Genomic DNA, 21,411 nt, shown 5'->3' on the forward strand with positions numbered 1-21,411 from the left:
ATTAAATAATTTCTAAGCTTGTGAAAGCACCTATTGGAGGGCATCCAGTAAGTTTTAGCTCCTTTTGGATCTCTGCTGCTATCATAGGCTCTATCAATCTTTTTAAATGTAGTAATGAAGAAAATAAATTACATGTCCTGAAGATAGTCATAAATACTGTGATTTTAATTTTGAACATCCTACTTTTCTAGACAGGATTTTTGATTAACAAATCCTCACATAAAAGAATATATTAAATTTTCTTATAAACTGTATACACTGTAGAGAAAATTATTCTTGTGCTTTTGAAAGTAAAAAAAAAAGTGTATAGAAGCAGTACTATCAGTCCACACAGAACTAAAAGGTCAATAATAAAATATTTATGTAATAAATGACATCCTTACATTAACTAGCAGACTTTTATAGGCATGACTTTATTAAAATGTATTTAGTAATAAGAAGTGAAATACTCATTTTTATCAATTACTTTCATTGTTTTCTTTTTTACCCCTCACCCAAGGACATGCTTATTGATATTAGAAAGTGGGGAAAGGAGTAGGGGGAGAGAAACATTGATGTGAGAGAGAAACATTGATTGGTTGCCTCTCACACACTTCCTAAACCTACAATCTAGCTTATGTGCCCTGACTGGGAATCGAACCAGTGACCTTTTGGTTTACAGGATGATGCTCCAACCAACTGTGCCACGCTGGCCAGGGCTTAAATCTTGTATATGAAAGAGCAAATGTAAGTTATTTTCTTGGGCACCTAGTCTTCAACTTTGGCTATATATTGGAATTATATGGGGAGCTTCAAAAATAATCACCTCTTAGGCCAAAGAGAGACTCCAATTTTAATAGTCCGGTGTACACTCAAGGGCATTGATATTCTTAAGAGCTCCCCAGTGATTTCAATGTGCAGGCAAAGTTGGGAACCACTGATTTAGAGACTGGATTCTGGACTAGCATAAAGATGAAAATCAAATGTTAATTGAGCATCTTGGATTTTAAAATAAAACAATAAGACTTATCATAGCTATAAGGAGAACTGATGTTTTCATAACATAGCCTCACAGAGCCCTTTCCTATATGTAATTCTTAATTAATTTGTAATTGAATTTATTATGATTATATTGGTTTGCAAAACTATACAGGTTTGAAGTATACAACTCAACAGGACATCTACATTCTGCATTGTGTGTCCATAGTCTAAAGCAGTTTCCTTCTGTCCCAATTCTGGCCCCTATTCCCCTTTCCCTCTGGTTGTCACCACACTTGTTGTGTCTCTGTTATGTATATATGTTTTTTGGCCAATCTCTTCATCATCTTTCATCCAGTCCTTCTCCCCCCACCCCACCTGTTACTCTCTTCCCTGTATCCATGTCAGTGTTTCTGTTTTGCTCATCACTGTATGTTGTTTATTAGATTCCACCTGTAGGTGAGATCATATGATTTGTCTTTCTCTGACTGGCTTATTTCACTTAACATAATAATCTCCAGGTCCATTCATGCTGTTGCAAAAGGTAAGATTTCCTCCTTTTGTATGACCCAGTAGTATCTTTGTCATTTATATTTGCTATGATGTTAATGATTTCCTTTCTTTTACTTAACTCTGGACTTTGTTTCTTGTTCTTCTAGTTCTTTTAAGTGTAAAGTTAGATGGTTTGGGGCGGGGGCCGGGGGTGTTGTTTCTTGAGGTAGGCCTGTTGTAGTGCTATGAACTTCCCTCTCAGGTGGCACTGCTTTCACTGTGCGTAAAGCTTGGGTTGTTGTGTGTTAGTCTCCATTTGTTCACAGGTAATTTTTAATTTTTTTATCTCATTGTTAACTCATTAATTGTTTAATAAAGTACTGTTTAGCCTCTGTATACTTGAATGTTTTTTAATTTTTGTTGTTGATTTCTGGTTTTATACCATTGTGGTCAGAGAAGATGCTGATAGGATTCATCTTTTTGACTTTGTTAAGACTTATTTTGTGTCCTAACATCTGGTCCATTTTTGAGAATTTTGCATGTGCGCTTGAGCAGAATGCTTTGGGATGAAATGTTCTAAATATCAATCACATCCATCCCATTCAGTGTGTCATTTAAGGTCACTGTTGCTTTGTTGTTTTTTGTTTTTTGTCTGGAATATGTATCCATTGATGACAGTGTAGTGGTAAAAATTCCCAACTATGACTGTGTTGCTGTCGATCTTACCCTTAATGTCCACCAAGATTTTCTTTATATATTTTGATGCTTTTATGTTGGATACATATATGTTTATGAGGGTTATATCCTTTTGTTAGTATTATGTCATGACCATTGTCACTTGTTATGGCCTTTGTTTTGAAGTCTATTTTGTTAGATATAAGTATTGCTACCCCAGCTTTTTTCTTTGTGTGGAATATTTTTCCAGCCCTTCAGTTTTCATTCTGTGTGATCTTTTGTTCTGAGGTGGGCATATATATGCTCTTGTGGACAGCATATATATGGATCATGCTTTCTTATTCTTTCAGGTACACTATATTTTTTTATTGAAACATTCAATCTGTTTACTTTTAAAGTTATGATTGATAGTTATTTATTGCCATTTTATTCTTTATACCTATGTACCTCTCTATTTTTTCTTAAAGCAGTCTCTTTACCCTTTCTTGAAATACTGGTTTGATGGTAATAAACTCCTTTATTCTTTTTATTTTTTTGTCTGGGAAGCTCTTCATTTCACCTTCAATTTTAAATGAGAGCCTTGCTAGATGGTAGTCTTTGTTGCAGGCCCTTGCTTTTCATCACTGAATATTTCATGTCAAACCTTTTGTACCTAAAGTATTTCTGACAGCCTTATAGGAACTCCTTTTTAGGTAACTGTCTCTCTTCCTGCCCTTAAGATTCTCTTTGTCTTTAACCTTTGATATTTTGTTTATGATGTGTCTTGGTGTGAGTCTCTGTGGATTAATCTTGATTGGAAGTCTCAGTACTTTTTTTATTTTTAACCTGGTTAGGGAAGTTTTCAGCCATTATTTCTTCAAACAGATTCTTTATCCCTTGCTCACTGTCTTCTCCTCTGGTACCCCTATGATGTGGATGTTGTTATCTTAATGTTGTCCCAGATGTCCCTTAAATTTTACTTATTTTTTAAAATTCTCTTTTTGATGTTCTGCATGGGTGCTTACTGTTATCTTGTCCTCTAAATTGCTGTTTCAATCTTCTGCTTCTTCTGTCCTGTTATTCCTTTAGTGTGTTCATTTCATATACTGTATTCTTTCTGACTGGTTCTTCTTTATGGTTTCTATGTCTTTTTTAATTCTCACTGTCTCTTTAAGTTCTCACTGAGTTCATCCATTCGTTTCCTTAGGTCCTTGAATATCCTTATACCCATTGTTTTAAACTGCATCTGGTATTTTGATTGTTTCCATTTCATTTATTCTTTTCCTGGGCATTTCTCTTGTTCTTTCATTTTTTGTCTCTCAATTTTGTCTCTGTATTAAGTAGATCTGCTGTGACTCTCAAACTTGTTATGATGACTTTGTGATAAAAGTGTTTCGTTGACCTAAGTGGCACAATCTTTTAGATCACCTGAGCTTAGTGCTCCAGAAGTGGGTTGTGTGTGTGTGTGTGTTTGTGGATTATGTGTACCTCCTGTTGTAGCTGAGTCATGAAGGCTGTTGGGCTTTCCATGGGTAGAGTTAACTCTCTTCAGGCTAGAAAAGTATAAGGGTAAACCTCAGTTACTGTATGAGATGCTGCTCTGGGACTGTCCCATGGGTTGGAGTTGATCCCTGTAGGCTCTTGTGCCTGCTGAAATCCCTTTGGTTGTGCCACCTGTTTGTCTAGTTAGGTCAAAGTCTGGTGTGGCCTCAGGCCCATCACTGCTTGTGTTGGTTCTGGGTCCTCTTGGGTAGGGTTCAGCTACAGGATAATGTCAGATGTATATAACCAGTCATGAGTTACCTGTCTGGAGCCACTACATTGTTTACTGTTTATGTCTGTAGCTACTGGACCTAGGTGTGCATGGGAGGGGTCAGTTTGTGTATAAGGTTTGGCTCCATCCTGCTTAGAGTTGGAGACAGATGTGTAAATGGACTGAGGCTCCCTGAGGCTTGTCTCCATCTCCCTTTGAAGTTGCCTGGTCTTCCTCCAGAGCTTAGTGAGAAAAGACTAGGGTGGGCCTAGGCTGGACACGGACCACAGTCCCTTCCACAGATTGTGAGCTCCATAGGGCATGGCAACCAGGCTTAGGATGACAGGGCTTAGTGGGTGCCCTGCTTGGGGATCACACAGTCAGGCACCCAGCACCAAAGTAGGTGGCACCCTGTAGAAAAGAGAGTCCTCCCCTACTCCAGAGCCAAAGCACTCAGTCTCTGCCAGAGTCTCCAACTGTAGTTCTCCCTGGAGGGGTTGCTGCAGGTTCAGTATGGGTACAGCCAGCAGAGTCCTCTGCAGCTGCCTGGGGCTCAGGGGGACGTATCAAAAGTCTCCCATTGGAGGTTATGCCGGCCTAGCCCACAGGAGAGGCTAGGCACTTCATTCCAGTCCCTGGCAATAACCTCTGAGGGAATCAGCCTTTGAGTGTCCCTACTCTGAGCTGCTGTCTGTTTCCCCTGTGGAACTGAGCCCAGTGAGGTGGGGTATCCAGGGCACTTGGCGTGGCTGATCCAAACAGTTTCCCATTGGGACTGATGCCCACAAGCCTGTAGGATGGAGATGGGTACTTTTTCCCTCCCCAAGGGTAGTAGGGCAGGCTGAGCTCAAAGGGGAGATAGGAGTGGTCTTCTCCCTTCCTCCTCCTCTAAGATGTAGCCACACGCTCAGCCCAAGTAGTTCCTGGACAGAAACCTACTCTGGAGATAGGGTCTGAAAGTCGCAAGCAGCATTCTGATTTTCTGCTTGGCTGAACTGAGCAGTTTGGGGTGGCCAAGTGATTCTACAGGTGGGGGGTGGGGAGCCGGCTATGTGCTCCAGCTGGGGGGGTGCAGGTCCTCTCTCCAAAGCCACACCCTTTAGTCACTGTATGGATCTCTGCCAAGAGCCTCTCCAGAAAAAGAGGGCCCCAAAAGTCACTGCTGGGTGTGGCCAGCAGCACCCTCCACACCCCCACAGGTCCTGAGTACAGTAGAGTGTGCTATCCAGCGGTCAGAGACCAAGCAGTTAGTCTGCTCCCCAGACTGTCCATTCCCCAGTCTGGTGCTGTGACAATAGGAGTGCTAGTCCCTGAAAAGGTTGCATCTGGGTCTCCCAGGCAGAGTGAATTCACCCACCAGGTGCTATGTGGGCTATTCTTCCCATCTCTGTTGCTCTGGGTTAGGGATCCCTGTGTGCGGTTGAGACCTCAGGCTCCTGGTGTGAGGGAGTTTTGCAGCCAGTTTTGCAGCCATGATATCCCCTCAGCTTCTGTTGCACCTGGGTGTGGGAGTTGGTCCTTTTTGTGTCTTGGCCCTTTATGTGCCTTCTTTATGCATCTTCTTCTGTAAATTCTTCGTTTTGTTTTAGTATATCAGTTCAGCTGGCCTTTAGTTGGTTATTCAGGTTGATTGCTCTATGTTTTAGCTGTAAATTCAGTTTGGGGCCAGGATCAGGTTAGTGTAATTTCTTCCCCTATGCATCCATCTTGGAATCCCCACATTTAATTTATATTTTGTCTTTTTTTAAGTCTTTTTGTTGGTAACTACTATCAAAGATGGATTAAACTTTTTCTATTGTAAACAGATTGGTAGTCTATTTGCTGAGTTGGAATTCTGCATATAATATTTTCTGCACATCCTTTCTCTGCTTATATTCTTCCTTCTATCTCAAATTTCTTCCATTTCCATCCTCTGTGGCTAAATCTGTTCTACATGTCTCTCAAGGTTCATCTTTTTCCTAATTAGCTTAAAAATGTTATACCAATATTTCACGCAGTATTATTATAGCCATCTACGTAGATGTATGACCTGAGTTAGACATTCATACCAAAGATATCTGTCTTTAACGTGAGAATATGAAATAGCTACATTGTAGGGTTTCCTCTCCTGGAGGATACACCCTTGAACCATCTGCACCCAGTTCTTATTAGAAGCTCTGACGTGAGAAACCAGCATTAATAGATTTCTGCAAGGATATGTGTCATTAATTCTTTCAGAATAGTGGTTCTGAATTTTCTTTGAAACAGTAACTGCTAAAAAAATTTGCTGCAAATTGTGGACTCTTGCCTCAAAAATAACGTGATTACATATGCATAAATTTAAGTTCAGGGCTCTCCTGATCCTTTTGTAGCTCAGATATTCTAGTTAAGGACTCTTGCTTTAAAGTACAGGTAAATTCTTAGATCAAGCCTGACAGTTATTAAGAGGGCTGTATACTCAGACTGTATTGTTTTACTTCCCCTGATTAAGTTACCTTGATTGAATTGTGCATTATTGTTATGCTTCACCCAGTGTTGAGGAATATTTGGAGAAACAGCCCTGAAATTCTCTTTTGCTTTTACTGTAGAAATATTGAGACTTTGTTCCTGTTCAAGTGTGTTTCAAAGCACAAAATTACAAGCCATTAGTGGAGCATGAAATCGGTTTGGTGGTTTCAGCCACCAAATATTTATTGTATTGTTTTGTATTGTTTATTTTGGTTTTTGCTTATGTTATATTTAAATACTAATAAAATTTTATTTTATTTTAATGTTACCTTTTCTTTATAGTAAGTGTGTTATTCATAAAACTTAGTTTTTTATATAATATGTATGTACTGGATTGCCTTACAAACTAAATATTTCTTAAGGAACTGTGTTTTGTGGTCTAAAAGTTTAAAAACTACTGTACTCCATCATATTTTCTCTTCAGGTGGTCTCAAAAGAGAAAATTTTTTCCATTTGCTTTCATCTATAAAATGGAAATAATAGTAGTTGCTACCTCATAGGGTTATTATGAGAAGTAAATATAGATGGTCCTCCACTTAATGGTGATTTATCTTGTTGATTTTTTGACTTTATGGTAGTGAAAAAGTGATGTGCAATTAATAGAACCTATACTTTGAATTTTGATCTTTGATCTTTTCTTGAGCTAGTGATATGTGGCAAGAGACTCTCATGATCCCAGGCAGCAGCAGAGAGATCATTTTGCCCAACTGTAGGGATGAACTGTACTGATGTTCTGAACACATGTAAGGTAGGGAGGGCTAAGCTGTGGTACGTTGTTTTGTACGTTAGGTGTCTTAAGTACATTTTGACTTACTGATAGCAATATTTTCAAGTTATGATGGGTTTATCAGGACATAACCCTATTCTTAGTCAAGGAGCACCTGTATATATAGAGTGCTCAGAACAGTACTTTTCTGCTACATAATAGGTGCTGAGTAAATACTAGCTGCTATTATTATTAGGAACAGCAGTTTCAGAGATAATGTTTTGTTTTTGTCTTACGCACATTAAAGATTTTTGTTATTAATAGTATCCTTTATTTTTGCTGTTAAATAAGCTCAGAAATTTGTGACAAAAGATTGCTAACTAATCTTTTGTCCATCTTCCCTTCTCTCTGATTTTGTCACTTTAAAAATTTCTTTTGTATCTCTTCTGTAAGCAGCCCTCATATGCTTTCTGGAACATCAGAATCATCAAAATATGACATTTCAATTTAATTATATTACTAGAAATGTTTATATATGTATCTGTGCCAGGAGGAAAGGTGGAGGCTCTTGTGAACATTCACTGCCTGTGTTATGCTGTAGATTAATAAAACTGTAGATATCACTGTGATTAGTTTGTCTCTTTCAGGTTTTTTTTGTACTGTATATGATCGAGTCCAGTAGAGGGAAAAGAATCTTGATAGCTGTATTAGCTGTCTGCCTTAGTGAACAAATTTGTAAGCCCAGTTAAACTTGTGTTATGTGGCAGTCCAAGTCATAGAAGATTGTTATAGTGAAGCTCTACTAAATCTTTCATTTAATGAAGTAAAAAGTGTTACATGAAAAACTTGTAGAATAAATATGGTTTAATATTTTTTTCATAATGTTATCAGAATAACATTGAATTGTTTAAGTACTTGTCCATGTTAAAAATTAGGTGCTTTTGCGTTACTTTCTATATACTTATATTTCTGTCAAAATACTTCCAAACAAAATGGTAACCTTCACATTTATAATTAAGGTAAATTAATTTGTATTATAAAAATGCCTGGGCAAGGAACTGTTATTTTTATGGAAATATAAGGAATTAAAAATTTATGGACTTCCTGTAGAGCACAGGTGGCAAACACAAGGCCCGAGGGTCTAATCCAGCTCTCCACTTGGTTGTATCTGGCCCAGCACCTTGTTTCTATCCGGTGGCAGCGCAGAGCTCTCACTTAACTGTTAAGGAGTAGTTACATTTACACAGTCCTAAAATTACATTCAGCCTTTTGAAGGCAACCGCAAGGCTGATATGGCCCCCAGTGAAAATGAGTTTGACACCCCTGCTCTAGAGATACACGTTTCTTAAGATTAATTTCTCATTTGTATGTTTTTAGAATGTAGTATATGCCATTTTGAATCTTTAGTAATTAAACAATCCATTTAAAGCTGGAAAAAATAATGAGACTTCTCTGATCCTTTTTTAAGATAAGCAAAATTAAAATAAGTACTCCTATATGCTGCAGTTTTTCAAATCCATGGTAAAAGGTTATAGAAATATTTCCTAAGCACAAAAATTAGAATATTATATCTAGATTTCATTTTTGCGGCTTTTAACAGTTTGGAGAATTTGTGGTCCAAATTGCAATTCCAAACAAATTTCTAAGAATTATTCTTTATGGTTTAATTTAAAAAGATGAAGAGGGGAGAATCCAGCAATTGAGAACAGAAAAGAATGGAAAAGGAAATAGTAGAAATGAAGACTTTTACAGTGAATGAAGTCTATGTAGTAATAATGGGGAGGAGAAGCCTGGCCTCAGAATATATACCTTTATCTGTTAAGATGTTAGAATCTGAGATTTGTGCATATATCAGAAATCTTATAAAGTTTTTAAAGGGCTAAGGCATGCACTTTGATAGGAAGTATATAGTGGACATAGCTTTATAATTATTTTAAGTTTGGGGGAAGAAATCGGAGTAATATTTATGTTAAAGGTATTTGGATTTTTCTAATATGTTAATGCTAGGGTGGTTTCCCAGGTGTATTGAAGGGTATAATTTAAGTAAAATCACTTGATCAAGAGAGAACCCTTGGAAGTCAATGGCCCAGGCATAAAATTGGAAAGGCTTGAACTTTCAAATTGTATTAAAATTATAGAGAACAGAGTCTTAAAGTTGGCAAGACGGTAAGTTGGAATTGACTGTGTAGGTGAAGCCATTTCAAGTGCTCTTATATACTCAACAGGGCTGTCTGTTTTGTTTTTGTGTACATAAAATTATGGGGCTTTCTCAAGCTTCACTTGAGACAAGCTTATACCAATTCTTGATTTTCCAGAAACCTTACATTTCTCAAGACCAGTTATCTTGCTGGAAGGCAGCCTGGTCAAGGGAAGGGGTCTATAAGCTTTGGAATCAAACTCAGATTTGAAAGTTAGTTTGTTCATTTAATTGTTACAGAGGTTAGTGACATCACTCTGGGCCCTAGCTTTATAATTTTTAACAAATACACAATAATTTTTCAAAATTAAGGAGTATTGTGAGGTTTAGGTAAAATATATAGGCCTTCAGCAAATTGTACCCGCTGTTTTTAGTCATTTTAGGAACGTAATCTGGTGACTGGACAGATACATAGTGTTTTGGTTGTTTTCCTTTTTATAAAATTTTAAAGGCAGGATTGTTCATAACTGAAATATGGATGAAGAGAAATTCATATAATTTGCATCCATTTTTCATTGCCTATTCCTACAAATCATTTCTGTCTTACTAAGCATATATACTTTTTATCAAGTCCTTAACCACACTAAATGGCTTTTAACATTTTTTAAAAATTTAACTTACTAGATTTTCCTGCTAAACTTGCAGCACTTTGCGGTAGGCTATTTTCCATCTACTCATATATTTTAATGGATTGTAAATAAAATTAAAGGTATGGCAGGCATTTAAAAATTTGAACTTTTCTGTCTAAAGGCAAGTTATCAGAAATGTAAAACTGGTTCCTTTCTTATATTTTCTAATGCTCTGAATAAGTCACTAAGGAAAATATCTTCTGTGTGTCAAAATGAATATTATTTCTTTTCAGGCCTTTTAGAGGTATTTCTAAAATTAGCTTCTGTAATAGAACTGTGCTGTTATAATTATCATTACCAAAACTTATTTCCATTTGTTTAGCATTTGATACCTGATTGAATTCCACAAGGATAAATTCAGTTGGATAGTATTAAAAAGTAGTAAATTTAGAAGAAAACCTATAAGAATACTTAAATCTAACTTTAAAATCATTGTTGGGTATGTTGATCCAAGCTTATTAATTTAAAAATGTAGTTTTTATGACCATGCAAAATAGAGACGCTTAATTAATTTAGTCAAGTTCTTTCAGTGTGTATTATAGCCTGGTTTTTATTTTAAAGTACACTGCATAGGGTTTTAGATTTATTTCTTTCCCGATATTTGCATTCTCTTTTAAATATCTATTTAAGTGAAAGTGAGTTGGTTTAATTTTTATGTTACAGGAGACTGCCTGGGGCAATTGATGTTATTGGTCAGACTATAACTATCAGCCGAGTTGAAGGAAGGCGACGGGCAAATGAAAATAGCAACATACAGGTTTAGTATTTTTTAAATTATTATTTTTTTAGCTGAAAAATATATGCATGTTTTCGTGTAATTTATTCAGTGTATATTTATAGTGTGTGTTAGGTGCTACCAAGAGGTTTAAAATATGAAGTCAGTCACCATTTTACTGTAAATAAAATTTAGAATTTATAACTTTTGAGTCTTTTTTAGTAAGATTTTTTTTCCTTGTTATAAACATAATGTATGGCTTCATTGAACAAAAAGGAAAATATGGGGGAAGTCTAAAGAACAAAATAAAGCCACTGATAATTCTGCTATCTAAAGACAAGCACTAAGCATTTTCACATATCTCTTACAAAGCAAGCAAAGCAGGATTCACAAAGCAAGATTGGGATACCGTTATATTTTTGTGTATCCTTTTCTTTTTTGAAATTATCATTTTGAAATTATCATTTGCATTTTCTCATATTCTTAAAACTGTAACTGAAAGTCTCTATGATAGCTTTATTGTATAATACTGATAATATCATAATTTATTTAATGTGGCTTTTCTTGGGGAAAAACAAATTTGTAATCCCTGTGTTTTCAAATGTAAGGATGAAAGGGGATGAGTTGTTAGTTACTGAGGTAATTCAAGCTATTACTTTAGCAATAGCTACAACTGAAACTTTCAGCTGTTAACTTGACCACACTTCTTTTTATTACCTACTTCATTTTCTTCTACTGAATTTATTGGTGTGATATCCATTATAAATTTATATAGGTTTCAGATGTATGATTCTGTGATATATCATCTGTATATTGTGTTTTGTGTTCATCACCCCAAGTCAGGTCTCCTTCCATCAGCATACATTCCCCCTTATGCCCCTTTCTGCCTCCCTCCACCCCCTTTCCCTCTGGTGATCTCCATACTATTATCTGTCTATGAGGGGTTTTTTTTTCTCTCTTAATCCCTTCATCTTTTTTTTTTTTTTTTTTTTAAGATTTTATTTATTTATTTTTAGAGAGGGAAGGGAGGGAGGGGGAAGAGAGAGAGAAAGAAAGAAAGAAAGAGAGAAACATCAATGTGCGGTTGCTGGGGGTTATGGCCTGCAACCCAGGAATGTACCCTGGCTGGGAATCGAACCTGCGACACTTTGGTTCCCAGCCCGCGCTCAATCCACTGAGCTATGCCAGCCAGGGCTTCCCTTCATCTTTTTTACCCAACCCTCAATCCCCTCCCCACTGACAGATGGCAGTCTATGCTCTGTATCTGTGAGTTTCTTTCTATTTTGTTAGTTATTTTCTTTTCGTGAGTAGTTAAAAATGTCCATAGTGTTTTGATTTTCATTACTTTTAATAAATAAATCATGTAAACTGTTCTTTTTAGCATCTTAAAAAGTAAATCATTTCTAAAATTAAGCTAGTTTTTCTTTTCCCCACCATCAAAATGCTATATATAATACTTTAAATTTAAGTCTGTTTCCTTGCTTAAAAAATAGCTTATCAGCATATGCCTTATAAAAATTACAGAACAAAAATGTAGGAAAAGTTAATGCAAAGGAGAATGATTATATGTTTAAATGATGTGCTTTAACTAGTAAGGATTTAAGAAGTATAGTCTCAAAATACAATATTATGTTGCCTGTTTCTGCTGTTTCCTAAATGTGTTTATACATTAGAATCCCTCAGGAAACTTGTCAAAAATCCAAATTTCTAGGTGCCATTCCTTTGTAGATTTGGTGCCTATCCCTTACCTGTTCACCACAGGTCACTATTTTGTAAACACTTTTACTTTTCAAATAAAAACCCTTGCTCTTAAAGTTATAGGGGTGACACAGAAAAGTTATCTATGTATTTGGCTGCCTCTTGCACCCTGGTAATGTTCTATGGTCTCTTACTTTGCGCCCTGGTGATGACAGGCCCCGTTATAATACATTTCTGGTTCTGCTGCCATGTTAATTTCCTATTGCTGGTATCTGACACTGATGGTTACATGCTTTAATTTAAATACTTTAATTTGAGCTGGGTAATAATGAAAATACTTAGAACATTTTATTTATAAAGTATTTAATTTTGTTTAGAATATTTTTATCACTTAATTATTTCTTATTAAGAACTTCTGTAATGATTCCGTTGTTTTTTCTAGGGTTTAAATATGTGTGTGAGTTCATCACATTTGTGTGTATATACATACACATCACACATAGAAAATTACTCTCGCCTCCTCAAAATATGTGTATTTAAATAAAACTTTTTACTTTGATTCTTAGATGAAATGAAATTAATTTACTGAGTTTAATCACAGATAAGAACATTTATTCATCTTTTTAATAAACTATGCTCTAATTTCAGGTCCTTTCGGAAAGATCTGCTACTGAAGTAGACAACAATTTTAGCAAACCGCCTCCATTTTTCCCTCCAGGAGCTCCTCCCACTCACCTTCCACCTCCTCCATTTCTTCCACCTCCTCCAACAGTCAGCACTGCTCCGCCTCTGATTCCACCACCAGGTAAATAGTACATAAGACATTTGATTTTGAAAAAAATAATAACCCAGGAATGTTTCTTTTATTTTGAATTTAACAATTAAAATATATATTTTAAAAATAACATCTTTACTGATTGCATTGCAATAAAAGTAGTAGACACAAAATTATGTTGTCTTCAATAGATTCACACTAACAGATAAATGTATGTCTTGCTATTTCAGCATAGAAAAGACACACTATGTTAAACTAAGGAAGAATGTACAGATACTAAAAGTAAGAACCAAAAATATGATCATATTCCCCAAACTAAAGTTGCTAATTGATTATAAATCATGTAAACTTGTTTTGAAAAAAACCTTTAAAAATACTTTTAGAATTGGAGTAGATAAAAAAAGTTACACCTATGAAGAGAATTTTGAAATGAAAATCTCAGTCTGGTCATCTTCTTTCTTTGTATACTGGTTTCCTTTTAGGAGACTACTTCTGGGTGCCAGGTACCTGGTAAATTTTCTGTCATATTTGTAGCCACTTTTGATTATTTATTTATTAAACATTAGATCAGTGGTAATATAAAAAAAATAAAAATAATCCCCAAATTTCATTCTTTCAACCTTTCATCCAATAGCCTTTATTTCATCCCCAAAAGCTTTTAATTTCATCCCCCTTAACCAATTTTTAATGAAACTAACAAGATTGATTGAGATAATACTTTTTTTCTAGGGAGGATGCCCATAGTATGTGATTAAAAAAATTATCATTCCTTATCAGAATTACATGCGTAATATACATTATGGTTGTAACATATGTCAATTTATACTTAAGAGCCATGACCACTTAGTCCATATTTACAGCAGTGCTGTCTTCTGTTTAGTGTCAGTTATGATCAGAGTATAGAGGCAAACACAGGGTTGGCTAGTCCTTCCCTCTAGTAATCCTTGGCCTCTAAATGTCAGTTACTCTTGGCCTCACCACCACAACACCTTTGATTTCCTTCCATTGTCACCTCGGCCTTCAAAAGGATTTAAAAATTATTATGAAAAATGACTCTGGTAACAGAGAATCTTGTTGTCTTAAAAATAGTGGAAGAGAAAACTGGGTAGGTTAGAGGTACTTATTCCAGGCAATGTTATTTTTAAAGTTCAGTTAATTCTTGTTCCAGCAAGAATTTTTTGTTCTGAAACACAAACCAGAAGTTGTAATTTGACCCAAGATTCTTGTGTTTTTAATATGGTGAGAATTAACTAAATAAGGGAAAGTAATGAAAACTTAATGATTCATAATCATTGATTTCTTTGTCCTCTGAAAAAGATAAAATGTAGAAATAGTTCATTTTGAACATATTTGATTTAATGAGACTAAAAGATAATCAGTATATGTGTTAATAGTTCTAAAGCTAGATTACTTTGTAACCTTATTTAAACTTTAGTAGGAACTAAAAGTGATTTAAGAAAATTTTCTTGTTTACTAGCTAAATAGTATATCCCCTGATGGCTAACATTTTATATAGTTCAACAGTAGCTGTTTATTAAAGTGAGAGAGTGGTGACATGTAGTAATGATGAAACAATAAATACTTGACTGGTATAACAATATTTAGTAGCTCTGGAAGATATTGCTGATAGGAAGTGGGCTTTTTTTTTAATGATAAAATTACTCCCATTTATTTTGCTGTATAATCTTTATTTCTAAGGATAACAAATCTTTTAATAATGTATACATTATCTGTGGCATTCTGTAACATTATTTTTCTGTTGTATAAACTATATATTTAATGTTAATTTTAAAGCACATGCTTTCCATGTTTTAAATAACTATCCAAATTTCCTTTGTTGCTTATTTTTGGATTGTACCTCATGCTGTCCTGTCAGCATTTTAGGAATATAAATTCAGATGAATTTTAATGCTGCTTTAAGCAGTACCCTAACATTGGTGTGTCTGTTGGAGTCTGGTGGGGAAGATACTAATTCATATTAAAAACCAAATATTGTAAATTGAGCCTAACAGAAATACTCCTCATTTTTACTAGATTGTGAGCTGTTGGAGACAGTATGTTTCCCCACAGTGCTAATCACAGATGTCTTGTGTATGCTTGACATACTCTAAATATGTTAACTAATTGAGTTAGAAACATATTTATATATCTGTAACACAGGGGGGTTTTCAGATTGCCAGCTGGTAAAGTCACACAAGGCACTTACCAATCAGAACGGGCACTAGCCTCAAATAACACTATGGCTGCATAGATACATGCCAGCTGCATGTAGGCCTTGATTAAAGCCACATTTTAACTTATCATTTACCAAAGAACCACATGATTATAATATGTTCTATTGAGTTTGCTGTTATTTATATCACCTTAGAATCCTAAGCAGCTAAGGAAAGAAAGCTGGCTCAGGAGGGTTTTTTGTATTGCCTTAACAAGTAAACTCCATTTTTCTAGGAGAAACCTTAGGTTTTCTTTGTGCTTTGTTATGAAAGAGTGAAAGGAAGAAAATCTTTGAGAATTAATTTAAACATATTTTAATTTTGCCTCTGTTAACATTGGCTTTCAAATGCATAAATTTTTAAAACTATAGTTCTGCATATGATGGGACAAATAAGTAATGATACGTTAAGCCCATATTTTGGGGTGCTGCCATTTTTTTATAAATAAGGTGACCATATATCCAGATCTGCCTAAAACAGTCCTACTTTATATATCTTTTGTCCCTGAATAATTATTATTCACTCAGAAATGCCCTATTTTGGAGGATAAAATTTTTAGTCAACTCTGCAGTTGGCTCACAGTGTAAACAAGTAGTTCCTCCTTAGCAACGTGAGGTGTGATAGACAGTGTCCGTTCAAGGGACTTCACTGTCAGATCGTTAATAGGTGAGGATAAATATATTTCCTTCTCTCTGCCCGAAGCACACGTTCCAAACATACATGAGACCTTAGTAGCAGAGAGAATTAAGTATTTGTGGCCATAATAGATTAATATGAAAGTAGGGGAGGTTTTGTATTGGAGAGCAAAATAAACATATAAGGGACCTGTGGTCCTAAATTAATGTTGAGACTTTTGTATTTTTTAAATGGAAAAATATTTAATCTTGTTCCTAGTTGCTGTACTAACCATAGCTTGAAAATAAATACCAATTATTCAAGATCTTCCCTAATTTTCAGAAATTCTATCTTCATTTTCTAGTGAATAAGATCTGTTGTTAGTGTGGTTTCTTTCACTATGTGATAACACAAATAGTTGCTAATACTTATTGAATGCTTACTGTTGAAGACACTGTTCTGAGCACACTTCTTGTATTAACTCAGTTTTATTCTTGACAGCATTTGAAGTAGAAATAATTTTAGATACAGAAACTGGGACTCCAGGAGTTGAAGCATTAGCTAGAAAAGTAGCAGAACCAGAATTCTAACCTAAGCAGCTTTGCTCCAAAGCCTATTTCATTAACTATGTTGAAGTGAATCATTACCTATGTCGAGAAGGCTTTAATATTGGATTATGTGATTCATGCCAATAACATGTCTTAAAAGCTTTTTTTTTTTTTAGCATTTTCTTGAAATAGAAGTGCATGCCTGTGTATGTGTAGGGAAGTTACGGAAATTATAAAGAACAGAAATCAGATTTTTTTAAAAATCAGTTAACTGCAGTATTAGCATTTGCCTGGTTTGTGTTAATAAATTGATGTTCACTGAATAAACTAGTTTTAAAATTCTTATTAGAATAAAAGTTGTAAAATTGGAAGGATTGCTGTTATAGAGTAGTTGATTTTTTTATTTGGTAAAATAAACATAACAAAACATTTATGATTTTAACCATTTTGTAAATGTATAATTCAGTGACATTAAATACATTCACAATGTTGTGTAGCCATCACTAGGATCTGTACCTAAAACTTTTTCATCATCTATATCAAAAACTATGTACTCACTGAACAATAACCCCTTCCAGTTGACCCCAACCCCTGCTAGCTTCCATTCTTTCTGTCTATGAATTTGCCTGTTCTAGGTACCTCATGTAAGTGGAATCATTCAGTATTTGTTGGCGTCTGGCTTATTGTAATGATTGTAAACAAACTTTTTAAAATTGCTCAACCTATGTTACATTTCATTTAGGGTTTTATGTGTTAATTTATTTTAGTATCATGTTTTATTTTTATGTTTTTATAATAGAGTTTACTGACAGAGGGCATATTCAGCTTAACTCATTTTTTGTTACATTAATCAGTATTCAGGCTCATGTGACTGTGGTTCTGTATGATTTGGGAACAATAAATGTAGCTCAGCAGTAAAATTCTACTACATTGAAGAAGGCTCTCTGCTTTACTGAGATGCAACCCAACTAATGTTGACCACAGACAAGTCATCTCAGCACTTAAAGTGGGATATAAGGCTTAGCTGTTTATCTAGACTTCAAAATGTGTAAGCTTCTGCATTTTAGAAGGAATTAGATTTCTTCCTAAAAGATTGTCAGGTACGTCAGAGTCTTACTACTCATCTAGTACTACAAATTATATGAACTTGAAAACCTTACTTATTCCTTAAATGCCTTGAACTGGGGTTAGCTATGACAGATGGGGCTTGGGAGAAATGCAACATACATTTAGAGTCTTCTGCATTTCCTCCAAGGCCTACCGTGGTTTTATATTATTTTTCAGTTAGTAGTCTGATTCTAGCACAGAGGCTTTCAAACATTTTGGTCACAGACTCCTTCACACTCTTAAAAATTACTGCAGACCCAAAGAGCTTTTATTTATGCATATTACATCGATTTTTTTGTATTAGATCTTAACTGAAATTAAAATATTATATTTAATATACTTATTTTCTAAAATACTCAAAATAAACCCATTACATATTAACATTAAGAAAATATTTTCTTTAAAAATAGCTATTTTTCCAGAACAACAAAAAACATTTAGTGCAAAGAGTGGCATTGTTCTACACTTTCGAAATCTCATTACTGTATGGCTTAATGGAAAACTAGATTGTCCTAATTGTTTTGTATGTTACGTAGTCTCTGGGAAACCTAATTGTAGACCTGTAAGAGAATGAGGGTGACAATGGCAAATGACATCTTAGTATTTTTATGAAAGTAGTTTTGTTTTGACCTTGCAGATTTCTAGAAAGGCCCTAGGTACCCCAGGAATTTCCAAGTAGCACTTTGAGAACTGCTGCTTTGGCAGAAGGTTGACCTATATTGAATGAATGTTACTAGCACCTTTGAGGAAATACAATTTTGTCCCTCTAATTGATAAGCTATTTCATGAGTATAACATTTATTATGCTCATTTTATAGTTCAGTGAAGCTTTTTGGTCTTAACACAGCAAATCTGCTTATTAACAGATGCTGTTTGCTAAAAATGTGTTTTATAGAAGTACCTATGCAAAAGAATTCCTTGAAGCTTTTGAGAATTATACTAATTTTTTATGTTAAAAAAACTTAACAGTCTGTTGTGTTTTTAATACACTCAGAATGGGAACTAATGCTGATTATTTGTAATAAGTATGTTTTGGCACAATTAAAAATTAAATGTAAGTTTAATAGAAATTAAAAGGTCTTTTGAATGGTGATTTTTAGGTTGTTGATTTTTTAATGTCTTTTTTGCCCGTGGACACTCCCTTTATAATAGTTATATTTTTAATAATATAGATGCTACATTTTGTAGGATTTAATTATAACTTAATATTTGCTTTTTGTTGGTATGATTCTTCCAGTCATTTTGTGATTATATATGTGCTTACAGAGATCAGTTTCTTTACAGTTTTGTTTTGTTTTTTGGGGGGGGTAAAAATATAGAAATTTCTATCAGAGTTGTTTCTGTTTGTTTAACAGAATTTTAATTTCTGTAGCCTGTAGATCATTTTATAAACTGCAGAATTAAGAGATCCTAATATGAATAAAATAGTTAATTCCATTTATAGTTGTCATAAACCATCTTTTTTTATCTATTAGGTATAGAAGTATTCTGGTAACTTGGTTGCTCTAAGTTTTGTGAATGTAGCACCTTTTAACAGATTTTTTTCTTTAAAATTATTTCCTTTCTATTTTGTATTTTATAGTTATTTCATATTATTAAAAAATAGTTTACAGTATTCTATATTCCATGTTTCTTTTTTCTTAAAGAGTAAATGGTAGGTGATATGTGTACGTATATAATTTTAAGAATACTGCTACATAGAAAAAAGCATGTAATGGAAGGTGATATGTAATAATTTCATAAGCCTTGACTTTATGCAAAATCTATGTGTATGGGCTTGATGACTTTGACATAAAAATCATTGAGACTTAAGGAAAGTGATCAGGCTTATTTATTTGTAACATAATAATGTTGAAATTTGGAGGCTACCAGTAAGAACTAAGAACTAGCAATTTGAAGTTACCAATGAGGACCTATCACATAATTAATTGTGCTATGCGTTTTTGTTGTTGTTGTTGTTGTTGTTAACTTAATAGAGGAATGACAGGTAGTTTTTATGTGTATTGGTTAGCTAGGGCTGCGTGAGAAATTACTCCAGAATGTATTGGCTTAAAACAACAATATATTTATTATTGAAGAGTTTTTTTGTGTTAGGAAAGTGGAGACAGTTTGGCTGGGTCCTCTGCTTCAAGGTCTCTTACAGACTTTGAGATGGTCATCTCATAGGCTTGACTGATTCTCTCCAGCATGGCAGCTTGTTTCATGAAAGCTTGAACGCTGAGAAGACAACAGAGGACACGAATAAGATGGAAGTCACTGTTTCTTGAAATGTAGTCTTGGAAGTGACATCCCATCATTTTTGCTCTATTTCATTTGTTAGAAACAAGTTATTACATCTAGCCAGGACTTAAGGGGAGGATATAAATACCATGGGTATAAAAAGGCATAAATCCTGGCTGGCGTAGCTCAGTGGATTGAGCGCGGGCTGGGAACCAAAGTGTCCCAGGTTCGATTCCCAGCCAGGGTACATTCCTGGGTTGCAGGCCAGAACCCCCAGCAACCGCACATTGGTGTTTCTCTCTCTCTCTCTCTCTCTCTCTCTCTCTCTCTCTCTCTCTCTCTCTCTCTCTCTCTCTCCCTCCCTCCCTTCCCTCTCTGGAAATAAATAAATAAAATCTTTAAAAAAAAAAAAAAAAAAGGCATAAATACCAGGAGGCTCAGGGATCCTTAGAATTCATCTTATTGGCTGCCTGTCACGTAACTCTTTTTTGCCTTAGTTATACAAAATAATGATGAGATACATTGAGAATGAGTTTTTGATAAATTTTATTCATTTTGCTGTTGAATGTGGAGCCTCTTAATTTTGTGAGAATTTAAAAAATTCTTTTTAGTAGGATGTTTTGCAGTTACCTTTCTGTTTTCTTTGCTTCAATTCTTTTAGTCTCCCATATAGGATTTCAGGTCCCCCTACCCTCACACTTGACATTTACCAGCATGTGTTACATGGTAGAAAAATTACGTTCCCTGCTCCCTTTCTTTTGAAGATGCCAGATAGTATAGGCTGTCATACATCTGTACTATTTTACTTCAGAGTGTCACATACTTCATTTCATAACAATTTAGAATAGAATTTATTTTGTCTGTATTGAATATTGAGGTGTCAACAGTGCAAAAGAGAAGTTTAGAATCTAATCCATTGGTTCCCGAAGTATGGTCTTTCATCAGCAACATCATCGTCTTGTTAGAATGCAAATTCTCTGGGCCCACTCCAGACACTAAATAAGAATTTCTAGGGGAAGGGATCCAGCAACCTGTATTCTAACAAATTCTACAGGTGGTTCTTCTGATGGGTGGTGACTTTCAAAACCACTAATCCAAAAGCTTTTGGCCAGTACTAGAAATCTTACTTCTACTGTTGTTATACAAGGCTTTCCAAGAAAATAAACATTTTTTTCCCTACTCATTTCACAGATAAAGGCTACAGGAAAGAAACAAAGTACTTGTCTTGTGTACTTCAAGTCTGCTGTCTAGGCAGCACATATGTTGGCCAGGAAGGTGGGAGTGTTGGGAGAAGAAAGGGATTTTTGAGATGAATTTTTCTTTCCTTATATGATTTCTCTTGGGTTAATAAGTCAAATGCTAAATAGAGATTTTTAGATGAAAAGTAAGTTGGCCTAACATATGCATTTTGAAAATACATTAGATAATTGTCAAAGAATTGATTGCATAGTGTTTAATCAACTTTATAGTTAAGTTTCAGTGAACATTTACCAATAGAGATTTACACTGAAATATCTTAGGTGGAATAGAGATCTCACAAAAAGGTCCCTTTCTAGTTGTCATGCCAACTTTCTCATGTATAGATACTGATTGGAAAGGTGTCTATTAATAGATAGCATGATTTTTCTTTGTGTTCTTAATTCCT

At 34.8% G+C, this 21,411-nt stretch overlaps 1 protein-coding gene across 26 annotated transcripts in view; it reads left to right on the forward strand.

The window, feature by feature from the left end:
- The window catches only part of FIP1L1 (factor interacting with PAPOLA and CPSF1), a 73,766-nt gene that overhangs the window by 27,958 nt on the left and 24,397 nt on the right, over positions 1 to 21,411 (forward strand). For all 26 annotated transcript variants that reach the window (XM_028507919.2, XM_028507920.2, XM_036020598.1 and 23 more), the window contains 2 exons: positions 10,539 to 10,632; positions 12,937 to 13,093. In XM_028507919.2, coding sequence (XP_028363720.1) covers positions 10,539 to 10,632; positions 12,937 to 13,093 — 251 coding nt within the window. The remainder of the gene's footprint in view (positions 1 to 10,538; positions 10,633 to 12,936; positions 13,094 to 21,411) is intronic.

The sequence above is a fragment of the Phyllostomus discolor genome, chromosome 1 (genome assembly GCF_004126475.2).
Source record: "Phyllostomus discolor isolate MPI-MPIP mPhyDis1 chromosome 1, mPhyDis1.pri.v3, whole genome shotgun sequence".
Taxonomy (NCBI): domain Eukaryota; kingdom Metazoa; phylum Chordata; class Mammalia; order Chiroptera; family Phyllostomidae; genus Phyllostomus; species Phyllostomus discolor.